Raw genomic sequence first — 21,354 nt, forward strand, 5'->3', positions numbered from 1 at the left:
TGTGTTTTTCCATGTGGCAGCACCCCCAGCCGCATCATGTGGGCCGGCTATATAACTCCAGAATATTAAAGATCACACATAAGTTACGTGTAACTTTTGTGGTTGGTTCTTACATTGACAAGGTGGACTATGACGTTGTGCCAATGGATGCATGCCCGTTACTATTGGGAAGGCCGTGGCAATTTGATCATGATGTAGTGCTTGCAGGAAAATCCAACACTTATACATGCATTCATGATGGAAGGAAGCACATGTTGAAACCGACGGTGGAAAGTGGAATTAATATAAACACGCAAGTTGTAGATAAGGAGGTGGCTTTGAAAGTTAGCTCAAAACCGAGGTTGATTTTGTTTCAAGGAAGGGAGTATGATACAAACTGCTTATCAAAAATCATCGTGAAAGATTGGGCCATCTACATGCACGAATCAACGTCTCGCTGAGTTTGTGCTTCATCACAGCTTGCCAGGCATTGAAAGCAAGTAACCTCCTTTTTATATTGACTTTGATATCCCCCAGATTAATCTATGGCTTGCTAAAATCTTGCATGGGTATGTCCACTATCCTCATTTTTTACTTTGGTTATAGCCACATACGCATCAGAAGAAAGAGGCTCCATTCATCGAATATTCACAGGCGTGGACGAGCTCGCCTGATCACGGAATCAATAGGAGTTGGTTCGCGTTGGGATATGGGATGCCTGCAGTACCTGCGGTCGTATACGGTGTCTTATTTAATGCGTAGTACCGACTGGAGGGTCAATGGTTGACGGGTGGGGCCAACGGGCGTCCATCCATCAGTGATGGATTGAGGAGCTGTTTGTTTATAGGGACTTTTTGGTGTAGGGATTAGAAAAAGTCTCTTAGAATTTTTTTAAACAGGAGGGATTACTAGGGACTAAAAGTTGGTTTTTGGGACTAAGGGCCTGTTCGGATCTCCTCCAACTTCACAAAACTTCCCAAATCCAGCTTCTCTTCTCGGCTTCTCACTCCACACAGCGATCTCGTTCCGTTCGGCAACTAAATCAGCTTCCCATCGCGATTTTGGGCTGGGAGTAGTTGTTGGGCTGTCTAGGACCATATTGGGCCGGCTGGAACAAGCCCACTACGGTTGTCGAGGGGAGATATTCCAAGCGATGCGTGGCTATCGAGGGCTGAATCGTTTTCTTTTGCGTCGCTCACCGAACGTTTTCTTTGGCGGTGGCATTTCAGCTGTAATATAGGGGAACTCCAGATTCTGGTTTCTGTGGAGCTGGGTCTTCCTCGCTCCAGATTTTTACACTACAATCGATAGCTACTTCTCGAAGCCAGCTTCTCGGGCATATTTCGTTCGGCTTCGCTCCGCTCCAGAATTTGGTGAAGCGTGGAGCGGGAGGAGATCCGAACACGCCCTAAATGAAGAAGACTCTCAAGGAGAGTCTTTTGGGGGACTTCTCCAACAATGCCCCTCCCTGCACCCATTGTCCTGCCGCCCCATGATGTTGTTTGGTTGTTATTTTTCTGTATTCTAGGGGTAACATGGTCATTTAATAACCTCTAGGGAGGTGACTAGGGATTTTTTAATCCCTAGAAACAAACAGTGAGGAATTTTTTAGGGATTAGGGACTTTTTAGTTGGAACTAGAAAAAGTCCTAGAACTTATGGTCCAGCCGTGATGGATGGAAGTCGAGTTGGCTTGGCCCACCCATCACAGATCGCAACCTTCGTACAACAGCCGCCAACCCTCTTTCTTCGACCTGCGTCGCCGGCACATTCCTGCCCCTCGAGCAAGGATTATCGATCTGGCGGCGGGCGGCAAATCGTGGTCATGTACTCAGCACTGGAGGTGAAGCTGCGCCCTGGCTGTGGGTCGGCACGAAGGAGCTCAGATCCGCGCGGGTGACGGTGACCTGTGACGCGTCGGGGCCGTGGCGATAGAGCTCTTCTTCAAGGGGAAAAGCGAGGACGTGCTGGAGAGGTTCAGGGCCGCCGGTCAGGTTTCTCTGCACCGCTCTTGCGATGTTGTTGGGCAATTTTTGACTGAAATCAGCGTTTTTTTTTGTTTGACTGGAATCTGTTAAGCATAACAGTTTTTGTACACCTCCACGTTGTAATTCAGTTAGTAAACTGACATAATCAGAAGGTTAGTTCAGTAACTGATGTACTGCAGTGTCTCAGACACACGATTCTTTGCCTGCACGTTGTGCCTTTGTTCTCTGAATCAGTGTAATCAAGTGTCCGTTTGCATTCAGTTTGTGTTTGATGCCAAAGTTCAATACATTGTACATAATCACAAGCATACTAAGTGGTGAGATGAACAATTGCACTCCATTCCATCTCTCAAACCAAACACTAAAGTGTGACCATTCCGTTCCTCAGAATTTTCCATGCCAAACACAAGGATAAAACCGACCCGTCTTATAGAACGTAACCATGACATTCCATTCCACTTCATTCCCAAATCAAACACACCCTTAACCCCGTCCACCCCGCCTTACGTTAATCCCAAGTCGATCCCTTGAAACCGGGCAAGAAACCCTAGCTGCAACAGATGGCGAACGTGAACCAAGGTCCAATTTTCCCGTCCTACCAATTTCTCTGTGCCCAGACTGCGGCAGGAACGTTGTCACCTACTTAGCACGACAGGGGCAGAACACAGGCGAGCGTTTTTACAAGTACCTCAAACACAATGTAAGCAGATATTAGGACAAATTTCTGATTTGTTTCCACATCTCATTTTCTTAGCTGATTCTTTCCAACCAATGCCAGCGTTGAGGCGGAGGATGCGAAACAGGGGCAGCCAACTCCGCTTACGCACAAACTATGGCAGAATGGAACTAGGCTGCGCACAAGGACGCAGCTCCTGATTAAGTACAGGCTTTGGTGGGGAGCCCTCCCAAGCAGTTTGAAAATCAAACGGGGTGCATTACCGCTCACTGAGCACAACAGGATTGTGTTGCCACCTGCATCACGTAGTCACGCTGAATTACTGTCATCACAATCCTCCTGTACACGGGAACCACTTGCCACGCATTTTTCAAAAGAGATTCTTTTGAAGAGTCCCGCTTCGGTACAACCCCCTCGCAATATGTATAAAGGGTAGTATGGACTTTTCAGAATCTGGATCTACTTTTGTAGAAACGTATACGCAGGGCAGCTTACTTGTGCCGGCCCATTTGGGATGGCAAGCAGTCAAAAATAGCGAACAAGGATCACACGAGTTGGGAATCGAACCCACGATCACTTAAAATATTAAGTGCGTCCAGAACCACTGCGATAGGATACCTTTCGTGAGCAATCTAAAGCTAAACACATTAAGTAATGGATGGGCTGGAAATTTTAAAAAGATTTTAGAAAAAATTTGTGAACTGGTCTTTTTTCCATGGTTTCTTTTTATTTATTTATTTATTTTCCTTTTCCTGTTATGTTTCTTCTTTCTTTTTCAAAAAAAATGCCCGCGCTTTCAAAATGTTGTTCAGAATTTGAAAAGCTTTGTTATTTCCAAATTTTGTTCATAAATTGAAAAATATTTACATTTTCGAAAATTGTAAGGTAATTTCAAAAAATGTTGTGTCTTTAATTTTTCTCAGAATGTCAAAATGCGAATAATTTTTTGAAAAGCGCAAACAAATTGTGAAAACAAACATTTTCTGAGAGCATGGAAAAAAATTAATTTCTAAATATTTCTCAGAAATGAGACTAAATAAATGATATCAAAAAAGTGTTCTAAATTTGCCTGAACATTTTTCCAGTTTGTGAACAATTTTTGAAAATAAGATTTAAATTCTAAACAAATTCCAATAGTCGTCCAAGAGGACTGATGCCGTTGCTTAGTTGGGCAAGGCCTAAGATTTTCTTTTTACTTTTATATTTTTTTTTCGTTTTTTCTATATTTTTTTAAAATTTGTCTTTTCTCCTTTTTAAACTTTACTATTTTTTGAAACCTATTCAAAAAATTGAAATACCGAAATAAAAGTTTTAAGTAACTATTTTAAATTATGATTTTAATTCTTTTATGTTTAAATATTTATTAAATGCATAAAAAACATTTGTTGTTTTCAATTCTATGATTTTGTATTTGTTAGTTATGTTAGAAACTTAAAATGACAGTTTTAAGTATCTATATAAATTATGATTTAAATACATTTTTCCTTCAAACCTGGCGTGGATGACTACTCGGACACGCTACTTTGAACATGGTGTTTTTTTGGACATTCTTGAAATGACCCCTACATTTGCCAGCAGGTGGCATGCCCATGGTAGGCATCCATGCCCCCAATATTTTTTCAGTGGGTTTGTATGACCAATTCAAGACACCAATCCAAGTTGCTTGGGTTTTTGACAAGTTTTGCATTTCTAAAGTTTTCTCTGTCAAAAAGGTCGATAAATGGCTAGATGTGTCGCAACTTGCATACGGTGTCGAAAGTAGCTCAAACCCGACATGGATGCCTACCACGGGCATGTCCACCTAATGGCAAAAGTTATGGTAATTTCAAGGATGCCCACGAAAATACCATGTTCAACGGAGGGTGTTCAGGTTGGCCGGAAGGGTATGTCAGAGAGCACATTGTTTTTCAACATCTTTGAAATGGCCCTAATTTTTTTTCATGGCCTCGTATGACAAATTCAAGGAACCATGACAAGTTGTTTTTGTTTCCGACAAGTTTTGTATTTTTTCTAGACTTTTCTCGGTAAGAAAATGCAGAAAAAAGGCTGGATATGTCGCAACTTGCATACGGTGTAGGAAATTGTTCAAACCTGGCATGGATGCCTATGAGGGGCTATGGATGCCTCATATTTATCCATAGCCTAAAATAGACCAGTTAGATGAGTGTATTTATAATTCCCGTCATTATCACTCAACACAAACATTTTATTTTTTCCTAAAAATTTCTTGAAATTTGTCAACAGTTTTGGAATTTCAAAGTGTGTATGAAAATTTTACTAACTTGAACACTTTTTCCCAAAATTGTTAACAAACTATGAAAAATTGATGAAAATTTTGAACAAATATTGCAAACCACGTACTTTTTAAAAAAAAATCATCAACTTTTACGAAACGCATACATTCCTTAAATTTTGTGAACAAAAAATTCGAAAATTGGAACATTTTATATAATTCCAGAATAGTTTTTAGAATTTTAAACAATATTTGAAAACAAGAACATTTTATGTTATGCCAAACAAATTTTCAAATTTTTGAACAAGTTTCACAAAGAATAATAAAGTTCAAAAGTAGAAAAATGGATTACCAAAAAGAGAAGAAAAACAAAAATAATTTCAACCAAAAAATGCTTTGGCCCGAGAAAATGAGAAATGTTTTCAGAAAATGTTAGTATATTATAAAAAACATTTGCAAATTTGAATTTTTTTTGTGTTTTAGAATAATGCTCGCCAATTTTTAAAACAGTTTGCATTTTTAAATGTTCAGAAATTTAAAAATTGTTCATGTCTTCGACAAAATGTTCACAAATTTGATAAATTATTCGTCTTTTCAAAAAAAGTCTGCAGTTTCCGAAGAATGTTGACAATTCTGAAAAACTGTTCATAGAATTTGAAATTATTGACAAAATCAAAGCGTTTTTCATAAAAGAGAATCAGAAATTTGAAGAAAAATCGCTTTTCCAAAATAAGTTCAAATTTTCATTTTTTTGTATCTTTAAAAGTATTCATGTTTTCGAAAAATATACCAAAAGATGAAAAACACATTAGTTTTTTTAAGCTACAAAAAACGCTTTAGATAGGATGTCCGGCCAGGTTGTACAATACCAATTTTGATTTGGTACTGTATTTCTAACTAAAAGCACCTACAATTCATCCATTCTAGGTGATAAAGTACGGCGCTCCATAAGTATCACCTAACTAAGATGGTTCAGGTGGATATCAGCAATTGCACAACCCCTAGAGCTCCTGTGTTCGAAGCCTAATAGGCTCATTAATTTTTTGGATTTTTGATCAGTGCTACCGTACATACTCACTAATGGGCTGACCCAAGATGGACTCAAAAACGTGATAGATCTCTTGTTGTATTTTCTAGATAGACCATCCTACCCTTTATTATGAAGGGGTATGGACAGATCTTGACCGTTGATGTGTTCAGGGGGGGTTGTACCGAAGAAGAAGTGTCTTTTGAAAATGGGGCACAGGAAAATCAACTGAAGCTTTCCCTAAAAATCAATTTGTTCAAATCACCTTGCCACTAGAAGATTCAGTAATATTGAGGAACATCTGCACCTGAAAAATTATTTGTTCAAATCCATCTGAACAAATCCATTTTGCAACATATGTAACTGAAGCTTGCCCTGAAAATCCATTTTGTTCAAATCACCTTTAAAACGGAGAACAGAATAATCCCACATCATGCTGATAAATTTATTGAACACCCACTCAAATGTTTCGGCCATCTCATCCCTTACTAGCACGCCACCAAATATCACGCTTTGAAAGTGTATTTAACTCTTCTCTAGCATAAGTTCTGAAGGCTATATCTCCATTAATGAAATGACTTCAAAACTAAAGGCCATGACTGAAGCATATTAAGACTTCAACACAGGTTATAGGAAGTAGATATCAGAACATATCAATAGAATTAGGATATCATATATTGCAGAGCGCAACGCCATTGAGAGGCCCAAGATAGATCAGCTGAGATTACTGCAGCACATCGAGCTGACTCGAACTCCATGTTGATTTTTCAGCAGCATATCTTCTTGTGGTTGTCCTCCCAACTAATCAGTCCAAGGGACGGTCTTGTTAAACTGTAGGGATACAATTACAAATTATCAGAAATGGGATCAATGAACCCTGTACAATTCGCAATAGCTATTAATCTCATGAAACATGACAACTAAATGGTTTGTAATTCTAACTACAATCTACTTTCAGGGATGCACAGTAGTGCAGATCATACAGTAGGCGTGGGCCGGATTCCTTACCAACAGAACATATGCACCTTGTGCCGTGGCAGCATCATCATGACAAACTGAGGCGTCACCGTATTGAACTGTTTGAAGCTACGCATCGTTTTCTATTTTCTACGCCCGCATTTAGTGCATGTATCGCTGCTTGCTTGTTCTATTGACACACGTAGCGGGAGCAAACGAGCTCGTCCGCTCTATCGCGTTCTCAGAATCGCTCCACTTTTTCTATTCAAGTAGTGCTATGTAGTGTGTCCTCGTTTTTGTATGATTTTTCCTCCAAACTTGTTTGTGGATGGTTGATGATTATTACTGAAATCAGTAGCATGTTTGTGAAATTGGTAGCATGGTTGAGGATTTTCTTTTTGTGTGGAATGGAGTGGCTCAGTCTCTTGTTTTGTTTATTTTAGATTTTGCTAAAACCCTATTAATCACTGGAAACAAGACAGATAATTACTGAATCTATCACTAGGGAGTGGGCATGTTTATTTTTTTTCAGATTTTTGATTGAACCCAATTTTAATCAGTAGCATTGTTTTTGAAATGTTTTCTCTATAAACAATAAAGACTGTTACTGAATCTATCACTAGGAGTGGGCATGTTTATTTGTTTGTCAGATTTTTTGGCTGAAACCCTATTAATCAGTAGCATGTTCAAATCTCTCTTTTTTCTGGAATCAAAGAGAATGAATATTGATCTAGCAGTAGCATGTTTTTCTGGAACCCAAACGAAGTTTCTTTTTGCTGAAACCCTATGAATCAGTAGCATGTTCAATACGATTTTTGTTTTGAATCAGTATATCTTGAACTGGATGCATCACTGGCATTGTTGTATTATAATATGGTGTTTTTATCTCTGCAACCCAGTGCACATTTTTTTTGCTCACCAGCGTCGACGTTTTTCGGAATCATGCAAGTTTCTCCCTAAAATCATTAGCTAAATATGTATGTCTCTCACTAGCACAAATTTATGTTTTTTGACGCCTTTTTTATGTGCACAGGAGCTGGCTTAGTAGATGACTGTTCTTCTTGGAGATTTTGGTGGCACATGCCCTTAGTGGATTAATTAGGGGCAGCACTAGCAATTTTATGGTTTTGTAAATGAATGTGGTTTAGCATCTGTTTAGTAGGTTATGGGTTCACTCAGTTGTAAAGCTGCCGCAAATACATGCTAAAATCGAGACATTTTGAAATCCTTCCCTTTTTAGTTATGCTTTTCTGATTCAATTTCTTTATTCACTTTTTATGTATGTGTGTTTTTAGTAAGTTACCCATTTATTTATTTATTTATTCGTGTGCGCATGATGCGGTTTGCGGACTTTGTTTGGACCGTTGCGACTATGAGAAGGAAAGCGGTTTCAACATGTATGTATGGGAGGACTTCAAAAATGCAGGGGTAACTCACCAGCTACTGTTTTTATATTTTCGCTTTAGCTATATTTTACTCGCCTGAAAACCATTTAAGGTCAGTCGATTTTGTTTTTTCAAGTCGTGCACACACACATATACCACCGCCTGCATGTAGCATGCAGCCAGTGCGTGCAACACGAGTGACTTGGGGCCGATGGCATTAATTGGGCGTGTTAGTGGAGAGTACTAATTGATATCAATCTAACAAGCTCATTTTAGTTTAAATTAAAAGAAAATTTTATGAATTTTCTCTATCATGTCAAGTAGAAGTCCGAATGTGTTTTCTATGTCTCTTCTATGTGTCGTCTTTATTGTTTTTCATTCATTTTTCCTTTGTTTATGTGTGTGTGAGCATTCGTGCGTGTTCAGAGAGATTACCCCATCGATGTAAAATCCAATTTATTTTAGACGAGGTGAGGGATGATTAATGTCCATCGTTGATGTTATGTTATTTGAACATGGAGTATAACATGGATGTATAAGTGCAAATTATTTATAATTAGTGTGTAAATAATTTTTGAGATCTTAGGTGTGTACCAATGGCACTAATAAATTCTTTCTTAGACGTTCTCAAAAAAATATTCATTCTTAGACAACTTTTTCTAAGTTTCTTTTCATTTCTTTCTAACTAATGGGTAATACCAATGCCACTAATTCATTTTTCCCTAGAAAACTTCATTATTTGATTTTGTTTTAGTTTTTATTTCATTATGATTCTACCGTAAGGTTATACCAACGCCACTAATTCATTTCTTCTTAGGAAACTTTTGTTTTGGAAAAAAATCCATTATTTATATGCTTATTCATGCATATTATGAAAAAACAGAATTTATGTGTAAATTGTGTTCATTTTTTGTCATTATTTTTATTTTCCTTATTTTAAAGGGCAATACCAATGATAATAATTCATTCATATCTTACAATTTATTTTTCGTGAAAGTTCCACTTTTACATGCCTATTCTTGCATATTATAAAAAGATACAGTTTATGTGTAAATTGTGTGCAAATTTGGTTATTATTTCTTTGAGTTTATTTTGCATTTTCTTTCTTCTTGGAGGGTGATACAAATGCCATTAATTCATTTTTACTTAAAAAACTTCATTATTTTGTTTTTTCTTGAGTTATTATTTCATTCTCTTTCTTCATTAAGGGTAATACCAATGTTACTAATTCATTACTTGTTCAGAAACATTTTTTGGAGAAAATTTCACTACTATATGCTAATTCTTGTATATTATAAAAGAGCGCAATTTCCGTGTAGATTGTGTGCAAAATTTGTCATTATTTTTCGATTGTTTCAATTTTCTTTTCTCTTTAAGGGTAATACCAATGATACCTTCCAAAATAAGCATTCCAAAACATATAATACTAATGACACATATTTATTTCATGTTTAAAAAAAATTCTTTGCATAACATTCCACTATTACATGCTTATTTTTGCATTTATAGAAATGTGCAATTTCAGTGTAAATTGCGTGCAATTTTTGTCATTATTTGTTTTATTATTTTCCTTTTTCATCTCTAAGGGTAGTACCAATGCCACTAATTCACTCTTCATATTGAACCCTTTTTTTTCCAACATTTCACTATTATATAATTATTCTTACGTATATTTTAAAGTGCATTTTCTGTGTAAAGTGTGTGCAAATTTTGTCATTATTTGTCTTCATTTTTTTTCAGTTTTTCGTCTTTATAAGGTGTAATACCAATGCCATTAATGTATTGTTTCACATAAAAATTCATTTTTTGATTTGATTTTATTTTCTTCTTTATGGGTAATACTAGTGGCACCAATTCATTACGTCTTAGGGAACATTCATTTTGCAAAAATATGTATTGTATGCTTATTCTTAAATATTGTAAACAATCGTAACTGATGCGTAAATTGTGTGCAAATTATGACATTATTCTTTAAATTACTTTTTTTGAAAGGGTAAACCAATCCAATTATTTCATTATTGTTTAGAAAAGATCATTATTTTTATTTTGTTTTAGTTTTTATTTCATTTTATTTCTTCTTTTAAAGGTAATATCAATGCCAGTAAGTCATACTCCTTCTGCTCCATAATTATTGTCGTGGTTTTAGTTCAAGTTTGAACTAAAACAAAATTATACTATTGTATACTTAATTTTACGTATTATAAAAACACAATTTCAAGCACGTACTCATGTACTAGAAGGTGATTATGGTGCAATCTCGGCTGGAAGCATGTACTAGCAATCTTCTTGTACGTACATATTATCAGCTCATACCATGCACCAATCATTGGTGAATCTAATCACGTCTTGTCCACTCGGGCTCAGCTCATCTCATCTCATCTTACACACGCGCAGTACAACACGTCATAGCACCGCTTTCTTATGAAACAGTATGAGATTAAAGAATTCGGCGACTCAGCTTTACTATTAGTTGGTGAAAAGAGAAGCATGCACCGGCCGGTCCACTGCCACCCAAGGGAAGCCAAGCTAGTACACAGATCGAGTGAAACAGATTGAGGTCAGTGGACTGACCAAAATGTTGTTTTCAGTCGACTGTACTCTAGCCGCTCCCAATATTAGTCAGATGAATGCCTACGGGTTTACGGGAAATGGGGTCATGCCATCCGGAACGATAGGCCAGGATGAGATAATGATGAACCTGGATGCGTCGTCCCACTCGAGACGCGCGTACGTATTAGGCGATCGGCGCGTGGCTCGGCCGTTCGGCTGCTAGAGAACGTTTACCGAAAGGCCAAAAATCTAATCTCTTCCTTGAAAGAGTACGACGTACGTTCGTGTCACCACTTGGAGTTTTCTGAATAAGTATGGACTATAAGGGATGTCTTGCTCCTGCTGCAATCTCCAGCCTTGTAGCTATAAACCCAGCTGAGCTGCTGCGTAGAAGAAACAGTCAGTGAAGCACCCTCTCGTGTAGGAAGCGCTGCGCGGTCGTGATGGTTCATCCGTTGCATTTGCATGCCCTCCATGAGCTGCTGCTGCAAGCGAGGTCTCCACATGCAGCCCTAGGACTGGTCTTTGTCCTGCTCGTCTGCCCTCTTCTTCTCCTCCTGCTCGTGCGCCACCTCGCAACGCCGTCGACGGCCGCGGCCACCGCGAGAGCCAGAGAAGAGCTACTGGGCAGGCTGCCCTCTCCTCCCAGTAGGCTCCCTATCATCGGCCACCTGCACCTCGTCGGCTCCCTCCCGCACGTCTCCCTCCGCGACCTTGCCGCCGAGCATGGCCGCGACGGCCTCATGCTCCTCCACCTCGGCGCCGTCCCCACGCTCGTGGTCTCGTCGCCGAGCGCCGCGGAGGCCGTGCTGCGCACGCACGACCATGTCTTCGCGTCCCGGCCCTACTCCGCCGTCACCGAAATCCTCTTCTACGGCCCCGCGGACGCCGCCTTCTCCCCCTACGGCGAGCACTGGCGGCAGGTCAAGAAGATCGCCACCACGCACCTTCTCACCAACAAGAAGGTCCGCTCCTACCGCCATGCCCGCGAGCACGAGGTAGGTAAACATGCATCAATTTCATCTGCATGTTTGCTATCTTTTCAGTTGGCTGAATTTTTTTATGCGTTAAGTTATTATGTTTTTTCTTAGATTGTCTTTCTGCTGTCCATGAGATCCTGCCCTCCGACACACACATCTATCCAATGAATGTCTTTGGTTTTCTATGGCTGGGCTATACTGATACATATATTGTACACCAATCTTAGCTTTTGCAACTGTTGTATTTTCGGGGCCAGGCCGCACTAGAAGAAAGAAAGCGATCTCTAAAGGCAGCCCGCAGGAGAGTTTCTCCGACGCGGCTCTCCTCCACCGACAATCTCAGACGTCGATGGTGAGGAGGTCGCCGGATCCATCCGTATAGATTGTTTTTAGACCCTTTGTGTCTATGTTTTTTAGACCGTTCATTGTCTTGGCTTCGGTGGTGACGAAGGCAACGCTGAATGAAGATTTTTCAGCTCCTTTCCCGTCGAGGTGTTTGGTCGGAATAGATTTGGAAACCAGTCCTTCAAGCTTCAACCAAGGATGGTGTGCCGGTGGTGGTATCCTCATGGTTGACCAGCCTCCTCGGGCTTTGGCGTTGCGACGGCATTTGCTCCAACACCGACGCGGAACTTGAGATATAGCCCGGAAGCGGATGCAGATTGTGATATGCATCGACAACATTTGAAGATGGTGGATCGTGCGCTGGAGGTATAGTTTCCTGCTTCGACGTCTTAGTCGTGCAGGGGTGCCATATCTGGAGTTTGATGGCGTGGGTGTTGCCTTGTCTAATTCGTTTAATGATGATTGTTCCGTCTTTGATAAGCCTTTGAAAGCCCGCAAAACTGCATATCAGCTATGAAGCCGCATCCCATGTCGAGCTCGAGTGAGGAGTTACAAGAAAATTGGGTTCATAAATTGTTTAAAACTTTAAATTACTATACATATGTAAAGTCAAAAAAATGATTTAAATATTTCAAATTTTAAATTTCAATCATTTTAAAAAGCTATTTTCACTCGGTTCATATATTGGGTTTATGTTTTTCTCCAAAAAAACTGGTTTCAATTATTATTTCAAAAGATCCATTTCAATTTTTTTGAAAAATGATTTTATTTATTTTAGAAAACCTATTTAAATTATTTCAAATGATCGATTTCAGTTACTATTTTGAAAGGACTGTTTTAGTTATTTTAAAACACCATTTCAATATTTCAAAGAAATGATTGTAGTTATTTCATAAAACATATTTATATTATTTCAAACAATTGATTTCAATTATTATTTCAAACGGCTTCTTTCAGTTATTTCAAAACTACATTTCAATATTTTAAAAGAGCGATTTCAATTTCTTCAAAATACTTACTTAAATAGTTACAAACTACCAATGACTTCAAAATGCCCGTTTCAGTTGTCTCAAATGATCAATTTCAACGAAAGTGGTATTAATTCCAAAAAAGAGATTTCAGTTATTTTAATTTCAAATTTCACAAAATAGTGAAACTCGTTATTTCCACTTGCTTGTTTCACAAAAAATACATATATTTCAATTCCATATTTTTTCCAATAGTTATGTTCATATATCACACATATTTTCAGAACACTTCAACTATTTCAATTAGATCGCATAACTAATTTTCCATTAAAAAAATAATCAACAAATCTGAATCGTACAATCAAATAACAAATACTACATCTGTAAACTTATATGTATCATTTTAGATCACTACTTTGATTCATCATCCACTAATTGCTAAATCATATAGTAAGCTCCAGATCAACTCAAAACTCTCTGTTACACGGGAGGACAAATCACAGGAGAAGGTGGTTCCCCGGTGCCCTTTGGCGTCCATGCCGGTGCACATGCTTCAGATGTGGCTTTTTTCTAGAACACGCACGCACTCATATATACGCACATACACTTATTTCTATGAACACACACGCATACCTTACCCCTATGAGAACCTTAGAGAGACTGAGCCGGCATATCATCTTGAGATTGATGAAGTAACCACAGGCGCCTCGTAGTCGATGGAAACGTCTCCTCCCACTAAACGCACATCGTTGGAAATTGTGAAATAAGTTCAGGAAAGTGCGAGCACCAGGACTTGAACTCTGGTGAATTGCGGATACCACTGTCCTCCTAACCATCCAACCATAGGTTGATTCCATGCTTTAGATGTGGCTGGTAGTAAGAGGAAAGCTAAAAGGTTGGCGATGGTTGAAGAGATGTGGTCGACGGCGACCAGAGCAGATATCGTGGACAATGACGAAATCGGCTAGCCAAGGCGAGGATCCAACATATCTGGAACCAGGACGCCCGAAGGAGCTTCGTGCTGCGCCTCCAGTCTTTGCTGGCCTCCGCGGGTGTCCGGGCGTGACCGCACATCTCTGCTCGTCTGTGTTCGCCATAGGTCCTTGCCCACGCTTCATAGCTACCGCTGTCGGTAGAGCCCGATTTAACATTGGCCGGTGACTCACCGTCAATCGCCAGTTTTCGATCGAGGGGTGAAGAACTGCCTGATCAAGTGAATAGTCTGCAGAGAGAGGTCTTGGGAGCTGTATTTATGATGGTATTGGCTTATTTACCGGAAAGGATGGTATTGGTTTTGTATAGCTCAAAAACAAGGAATAATAGCTGGAAATATAGAAATTTTGAAACACTTGCCAACGGTGGATTTTTTTTTGACAACTACGCGCCTGCGCCGCTAGAAAGAGGTTTGCGCAAATGCTCACTCATGTGTGTGAAAGAGATGGAATTTTCTTTTATTGTTCAACTCCAACCTTACTGTTTCGTTTAATTCTTATTGCTCCTACAAACTTAATGTTATTAGTAATAACTCCTCCAATGTATGGACTAGTGTAATTTGCAAATTTCTGTGCAATTTTATAAGTCAAAATTTATGGTTCTTTTTCACATCAGAAACACCTGTCTTTTATAATTCTACTCCTATTATAATTTTTCATATAGAACCATTTGGGAGCTTTGAAGCATTTTTTGTATGAGAGAGAGAGAGAGAGAGAGAGAGAGAGTATCAATCTAAGTGATGTGATGAATGAGTCATCTCATTTGTACAACATCAACTTCTACTTTAATTATATTAATTAGAGTTGCGGTAATTTGTACTTGTTGTTACATATTATGGTATAGTGCAAACTCTTTGTAATATGTGTGAAAATCTTCAATTTTGGCTTTTCTCTTTCTTCCAAATTATTGCAGTCTTACTATTTTTTATTTCATGTTAGACAGAAGTGATACTACTCCATGTACTAAATCTACTACAATAAGTTCTTTTTTGCTTTTCCTTTCTAGGAAATTGTGTGGATTTTCATATCATAGTTATAGTGCCTACTAGCAGGTAGTGCGCGGCGGCACGCCGCGCCACATGGACTAATTAGTTATTTGTTTATTTTTTAATATTTTGTAAGTGGTCCCAAGACTTTTTTTTGGCAAAGATGGTACATAGCAGAGAGATCGTGATGCAATAGTGCATACAAAAAAATGGTTCGTCTAGTTAGAGTTTTTGTTCTTTTCTTAGACCTGAGATGTTGATCATCTGGCTAGATGGGTGGTTTTAAGTTTGTGGATGCACATCTCGGCTCTCGGTGGATTGGCAAGATATATCTTGAAATTGAAGGCAAACTTTCTTGAGTATCCTTATTCGTCTTCATTTGTCTCGTTGAAGGCTTGCCTTTTGTTGTTTTTGTATTTGTAATAACTCTTCTTTCTTGGTCCTTCTCCATTCTTGGGCGGCCAAATAGCTCTTATACATTGTCTTCAGAGCATTGTAGTCGTAGTCGTTGATGACTATATTGGGAAGATTGCATAGATGGTGGACAACATGCAATGCCTGGCCACACGCCGCGCCATATGAATTTATAGGGTGTTCTTTTTTTTAGGTTTGGTAGTAGAATTGAGTTGCAATACAGAGAAGGGTAACATGTGATTTACATTATGTCTACTACAATGCCGCTGATTCATGCTTCGGCGATGTAATAAGCGCGTGAGGACACGTACTCTCTCACCCAGCTAGCTAGCTACATACGTGTGGCGCACCTGCTCCGCTCACCCTCGGCACGTGTCTTGCCAACAGTCAAACAGAGCAGAGGGAGGGGGAGAGAGGAGCAGAGGCAGAGGAAGGAGATGAGAGGAGGTCAGTCGGCCATGGATAGCAGTGGTGCCAAGGCGGGCTACGCGCGCCACCACGACACCGCCACTCGAGGCCTTCAGCCGCACCGTCAAGCTGTACAACTTCGGCATCGGCCTCGTCGCTGGCTTCCTCCTCGTCACCTGCGTCTACTTCTCCAACACCAAGTTTGACGCCATCCACATCGCCCCGCTCAGTAAGCACCTCTCCCTACGTGCATCTGCATTCACCTCCACCTACCTCCCCTTCTCGCCCACGCCCCTGACCAATCCCAATGTGTGCATGCGCAGTCGGCCCCTCCAAGAACCAGATTGCCTCGCCGGTGGGCATCGACGGCTCGAAGCACCAATTAGGTGATGAATCCCTCCTCAGTGCCAGCATTTCCGCTGAGTCCCATGCGTGAATCGAAGAGGCTGACTGACTGACGCCCTGTTTGTTCCACCTCTTCTCTTCAGATTTGGGCGTGTCGGGGCAGGGCGCAACATTGTCCATGGAGGAAGCAAGGGCGAGGTGCTGGACACGGACGGTGAGGACGACAGAAGCAACCCCTCTTCGGCATAAGGTAAGCAACAAACCATTTGATTATTACTGTCATGCACCGGCCATGGCCATGGCTCGAGCTGCAGTGCCCCGCCTGCCTTACCCATGCACTTTGGGGAAAAGGTGAGAGCAAACTGTATACTGACATAAACAATCATAGCTAGAATGAACATTATTCGGAAGTGTCAACACTCACCTAACAGAGTTTCAAGTGAATCTGAACTTCTGAAGCCACGGATGTTTGAACATATGCCTTTACTGAATGGATGAAATATGTCTGGAATTCCCCTGCAAGTAGTACAACTCCAGTGTTTCAGACAGTGATAAATCATTAAATCAAACCAAACTGAAATTTGAGACGCTTAAAAAACCACATACCTTAAGTAGAATGAAAAAAAATATGTAAAGGCACATATAGTGTACTTGTGAAACTATTTTCAGTTCACCTGGCCTACCTAAACCACAAATGGAAAAATGTAACGAAAATCCACCTTCCATTAGAAAGAATAGGATGTGGATGAAAATTCTAAATCTATAGTGAAAACATAAATAGACGAAAGTTCCTCGCAACAACCAAACAAGATTGCAAGTATGCATCATGAAATTCAACTTGGGTACTTGTGCCAACAAATAAACTACAATATATACAACCAAAGCTTGGGTGGTAATATACCATGTCGATGCAAAATTGCATCAATTAGTCTAGATAACCAGAAGTAACAATGCAGTGTGCTCCTAAGAGAACCGTGGAAGCCTATATGGTCCCTTGCTCCTTTGTTCATTTATTGTAAAATTCAATTTTAAAATAAAAAAACATTAATATTGATTCCTGTAGGTGTCAATGATGGATGGTTTGAAAATTGCAAAAACAATACACTCAAGTGATTGTGATGGGGATAGTTCAGAAAAAGAAGCAGCACAAATAATGCCAATTTTCATGATCTTCCTCTTTCGAAACCCACAAACTGACATGATCATTTGGAACATTAGTCGAAGGACTAAGTATCCATGAATTTGGATGCCTTTCTCCAACGTTGCTCAAAATAGCTGGTCCATCAATCTTACAGCGCAAATCATGTCACGGCTACCTTGCATTAGTCATTTTGCGCTTGCTTGCACCAAGATAATACGTATGATAAAAGGAATATTAAAGCTCAATGAGATTAATTAATATGATGATGCAAGATATGTACTAACAGTTTGGGCATTCGTGCATGGTACCATGTCCCAAAAGCTTACTTCCTCATGTCCCAGAAGCTTGCTTCCTCAACTCCAACTTGATAAGAACAGAGAAGTTACATAGAATAAATTAGTAAAACTGAACTCACCAATGTTGGGTCATGGAAAACACTTTCAAATATCGTGTAAGATAACCAGGTTGCTGCCACATTATAACCGACACATGCATGCTCCAAGTCTAGCACCACGGCGGCGGCCCTCCACTTTGCCGGGGACCGCCACCACGCCAAGCACATCACATCCACCGTGATTGTCGCCGGTGCTGATTCTGCCGCCACCTCCTCTGGTTGGATAGGCCCTCCGATACATTGGGATCTTCGTGTTAGAGGGCACTGTGAGGTGATCTTGTCCCCTTTTATGCTCCTGCCACAAACTTTTGTAGAAATGAACACATTGCAGTGGGATGCAACTTTAAAATGTTAATCAGCGGCAAAATAAGATGGATACGGTGGAGGGCCATAACCTGATGGGAGGCCAGCAGCCAAGCCCCTCTCCTTTTAGACAGTTATATTACCTGAATAACTGACATGTAGTCCTGAAATTAGGTACATCTCCTCATGAAAAATTAATGGTTGGACACCTGAAATTGAAATAGGGCTCAAGCATAGAAATATAAAAGTTATTTATTTTTATCCTATCATCATAGCACCATGCATCAGTATACTTACCAACAAATAAATAACTCTAAATTGATTTCTTTTCAGCCTAAATCAAGATCGCTTTTAGAGACAGTAAATCGGTTTTCATTTTCATCAATTAGAAATTTAGAATGCTTTTGCTGAACTGTTCATAAAGTGTTTTCAGGTGCAAAATTTTAAGACTTCAGTTCAACAAATTAAAAGACAAATTGATAAGAAAATAAATTACGAACGCCTCAAGTCTAGAATACTGGAACAAGACAGGGAAGAAACCCAGCTCTGCAGCTGCAAGGCTATGTGAGTAGCAAGCAGCGTAGCACAGGCCGGTGGCCCAGTGTAGACGGGTAATGGGAAAACGTCACAACCATGCGAAGGTCGGGGAAGACGGCGGGCACTGCTGCGACCGCAGCGGAGCGGCAACAGCGCGGTGGCAAGGGAGCAAAAGAACATGAGACGTAGCATGAGTGTGGGGCAGCGTACCTGATCCCCCACAGCCGGCCACCGGACGCGTTCACGCTCGCCCTGCCCATCATCAGGCCGTCAGCGCCCCATCGCCCGCATGGGGGCGAGCTCCTTCTTGATCCGCCGTGGCTTCTGCGTGCGTCCCCGAAAGCCGTCGCTGATAACCCCGGCGAAGAGGAGATGGGGGAGGGCGCGCCAGGAAGAGAACACGAGGATGAAGCAAGGCAGGGGTAGGGGCCTGATCTGGACGGCGACCGAGGTCTTTGAGATGCCCATGTCCGGGAGGCATTTTATACGGGCGGAGGGCGGTGAAAGAGTCGCATGGGATTTGACCAGATCCTTCGAGAGGATCGATGGAAGGGTAGATCACGATATATCTGGAACCACCAGCTGAACCGACAGATGTAAAAAAACTGAAACGTGGCGATCGTACCCCGTACGTGTCACACGATCGAAGCCCAGGAAAGCAGCGTTCGCCACATCAAAATAGAACATGCAAAATGATAACGTGGTCAAACACAGCTTCAAATCGATGTGACAATTCAGGATTACACGCATCAATTTACCAAGACGCCGTAAAAAAATCCAAAACAACCAGAAAAATGGAATCCTTACGGGCCTAGTCTTCTTAGTATTGTTTTACATTGAGCATGCTAGCCATTTGAGCCCAAAAGAGTTGAAGTAGGCTCAACAATAGGGCAAATCATTATTCATAGTCTTGTTATGGCCAAGGGGCACCATGTTTAGAAAATTGATAGTTCTTAAATGCAAATGAATCCAAAGTCTAGTAAAAGAAGTGATTGAAAATCTCAAAAAAATTGGCAACTTAAATATAGACAACTTACTTGATTGATAGATATATGTTGTTATGGCCAAGGGACACCATTCATAGATGCATGTTGTCCACATCATGGATTGTACCAAGATTAATCATTTTCAATTCACAGGTGAGATTGGTTGTGGCCAAGATCTGCGATGCGGCCTCCAAATGCACCGCCATCGACCTGAGTGACCTTCTCAACGCCTTCACCTATGACATTGTGTGTCATGCTGTGTCTGGCAAGCTTTTCAGGGAACAAGGCCATAACAAACTCTTCCGAGAGCTCGTCGAGGCCAACTCATTACTCCTGGGCGGATTCAACCTGGAGGACCACTTCCCCATGTTAGTGAAGATGGACATCATCAAGAGAATGGTTTGCGCCAAGGCCCAGAAGGTGAACAAGATGTGGGACAACCTGCTCAATAATATCATCGATGAGCATGCAAGCAAGTTGGTGCCAGAACACAACAGCGAAGACAGTGACTTCACCGATGTGTTGCTTTCTATCCAACAAGAGTACCAACTCACGAGAGACCATATTAAGGCTCAGTTAGAGGTAAGTACGTCCTTACAAACAAAAACAAAACAATTGCACATCCACAGATATAGCTTATATGTTGTTGATTTGATTCTTACATATGGATCCATTTGTATGTAGATCATGTTTGAAGCTGGCACAGATACATCATTCATAGTGTTGGAATATGCGATGGTCCGGCTCATGCGGAAACCCCACCTCATGAACAAGCTACAAGCTGAGGTGAGGAGCACTATTACCAAGGGGAAAGAAATGGTTACCGAAGACGATCTCGATAGTTTGGCCTACCTAAAGGCAGCCATTAAAGAGACACTCCGACTCCATATGCCTGGGCCACTCCTCATACCCCACCTCTCCATGGCCGACTGCAACATAAAGGGCTACACGATACCATCAGGAATACGTGTCATCATCAATAGTTGGGCTCTTGGAAGGGACCCTAGTAGTTGGGAGCATGCAGATGAGTTCATGCCTGAGCGGTTTATGGAATGTGGTAGCGCCGCAAATATGGACTATAAGGGAAATGACTTCCAATACTTGCCCTTTGGGGCCGGGTGAAGGATTTGCCCAGGCATGAACTATGCGACTGTGAGCATTGAAATTATGCTAGCGAATCTCATGTACCACTTCAACTGGAAGCTACCACTAGAGTTGATAGAAGGTGGCATCAGTATGACCGAATTATTTGGGATGACGGTGCGTCGGAAGGAGAAGCTCCTCCTCGTTCCCGTAGTGCCACAAGATTAATACATCGGTCCATTGTATTGTGTGTGCGCATTACAATGTGTACCTACCATAATAGTATCGTGAATGTAGCCTTTGGACTTCTTATTAAGCACCGCTGTAATGAATAACTGTTCGATGATATTTTGTACGAAATAATACAAGTTAATATCTGTGCATGGTATAAACAAATAAAGGGAGGGAAGAAAAGCCATGCATGTTTACATATACGTGATAGATAAGTCCTTGCTAAATGATTCTTCATATACATGGACACACTAATTTTCTTTTTGCATGAACTTGTTTCGCTCGTAGCCATCCATGCACTAACGTATGTATCTATCTTTTTTTATGGGGAAAACAGAGAGCTTTATTCATATGAAAGCATTTTTGGGACAATCAGCCAATAGGCTGGTCACCAAAAATCTAGGAGTCTCCTCAAGCCAGCTCTCGGTCACATTCAAAGTGCATGCA

General features: G+C 40.6%; 2 protein-coding genes across 2 annotated transcripts; both read left to right on the forward strand.

Annotated features, from left to right (window-relative positions):
* The first annotated feature begins 11,164 nt into the window (after window positions 1–11,164).
* Window positions 11,165–12,817, forward strand: LOC123043293 (indole-2-monooxygenase-like). Its single transcript, XM_044465703.1, has one exon. It carries the CDS (start codon window positions 11,238–11,240, stop codon window positions 11,883–11,885), a length of 648 nt encoding a protein of 215 aa, XP_044321638.1. The 5' UTR covers window positions 11,165–11,237; the 3' UTR covers window positions 11,886–12,817.
* Window positions 12,818–13,432: 615 nt separating this feature from the next.
* Window positions 13,433–21,077, forward strand: LOC123043292 (indole-2-monooxygenase-like). The gene is made up of 5 exons (XM_044465702.1): window positions 13,433–16,116; window positions 16,211–16,273; window positions 16,376–16,482; window positions 19,747–20,175; window positions 20,278–21,077. Exons 3-5 carry the CDS (start codon window positions 16,411–16,413, stop codon window positions 20,713–20,715), a joined length of 939 nt encoding a protein of 312 aa, XP_044321637.1. The 5' UTR covers window positions 13,433–16,116; window positions 16,211–16,273; window positions 16,376–16,410; the 3' UTR covers window positions 20,716–21,077.
* Window positions 21,078–21,354: the final 277 nt, after the last annotated feature.

The sequence above is a fragment of the Triticum aestivum genome, chromosome 2B (genome assembly GCF_018294505.1).
Source record: "Triticum aestivum cultivar Chinese Spring chromosome 2B, IWGSC CS RefSeq v2.1, whole genome shotgun sequence".
Lineage (NCBI taxonomy): Eukaryota > Viridiplantae > Streptophyta > Magnoliopsida > Poales > Poaceae > Triticum > Triticum aestivum.

What these genes read in the sequence shown, in the direction of transcription:
- LOC123043292 (XM_044465702.1), top strand. Translation starts at nt 16,411, where the DNA reads ATGGAGGAAGCAAGGGCGAGGTGCTGGACACGGACGGTGAGGACGACA. An exon ending in CAACCCCTCTTCGGCATAAG is followed by an intron (nt 16,483 to 19,746) that starts GTAAGCAACAAA and finishes TTCAATTCACAG; the next exon opens with GTGAGATTGGTTGTGGCCAA. An exon ending in ATATTAAGGCTCAGTTAGAG is followed by an intron (nt 20,176 to 20,277) that starts GTAAGTACGTCC and finishes ATTTGTATGTAG; the next exon opens with ATCATGTTTGAAGCTGGCAC.
- LOC123043293 (XM_044465703.1), top strand. Translation starts at nt 11,238, where the DNA reads ATGGTTCATCCGTTGCATTTGCATGCCCTCCATGAGCTGCTGCTGCAA.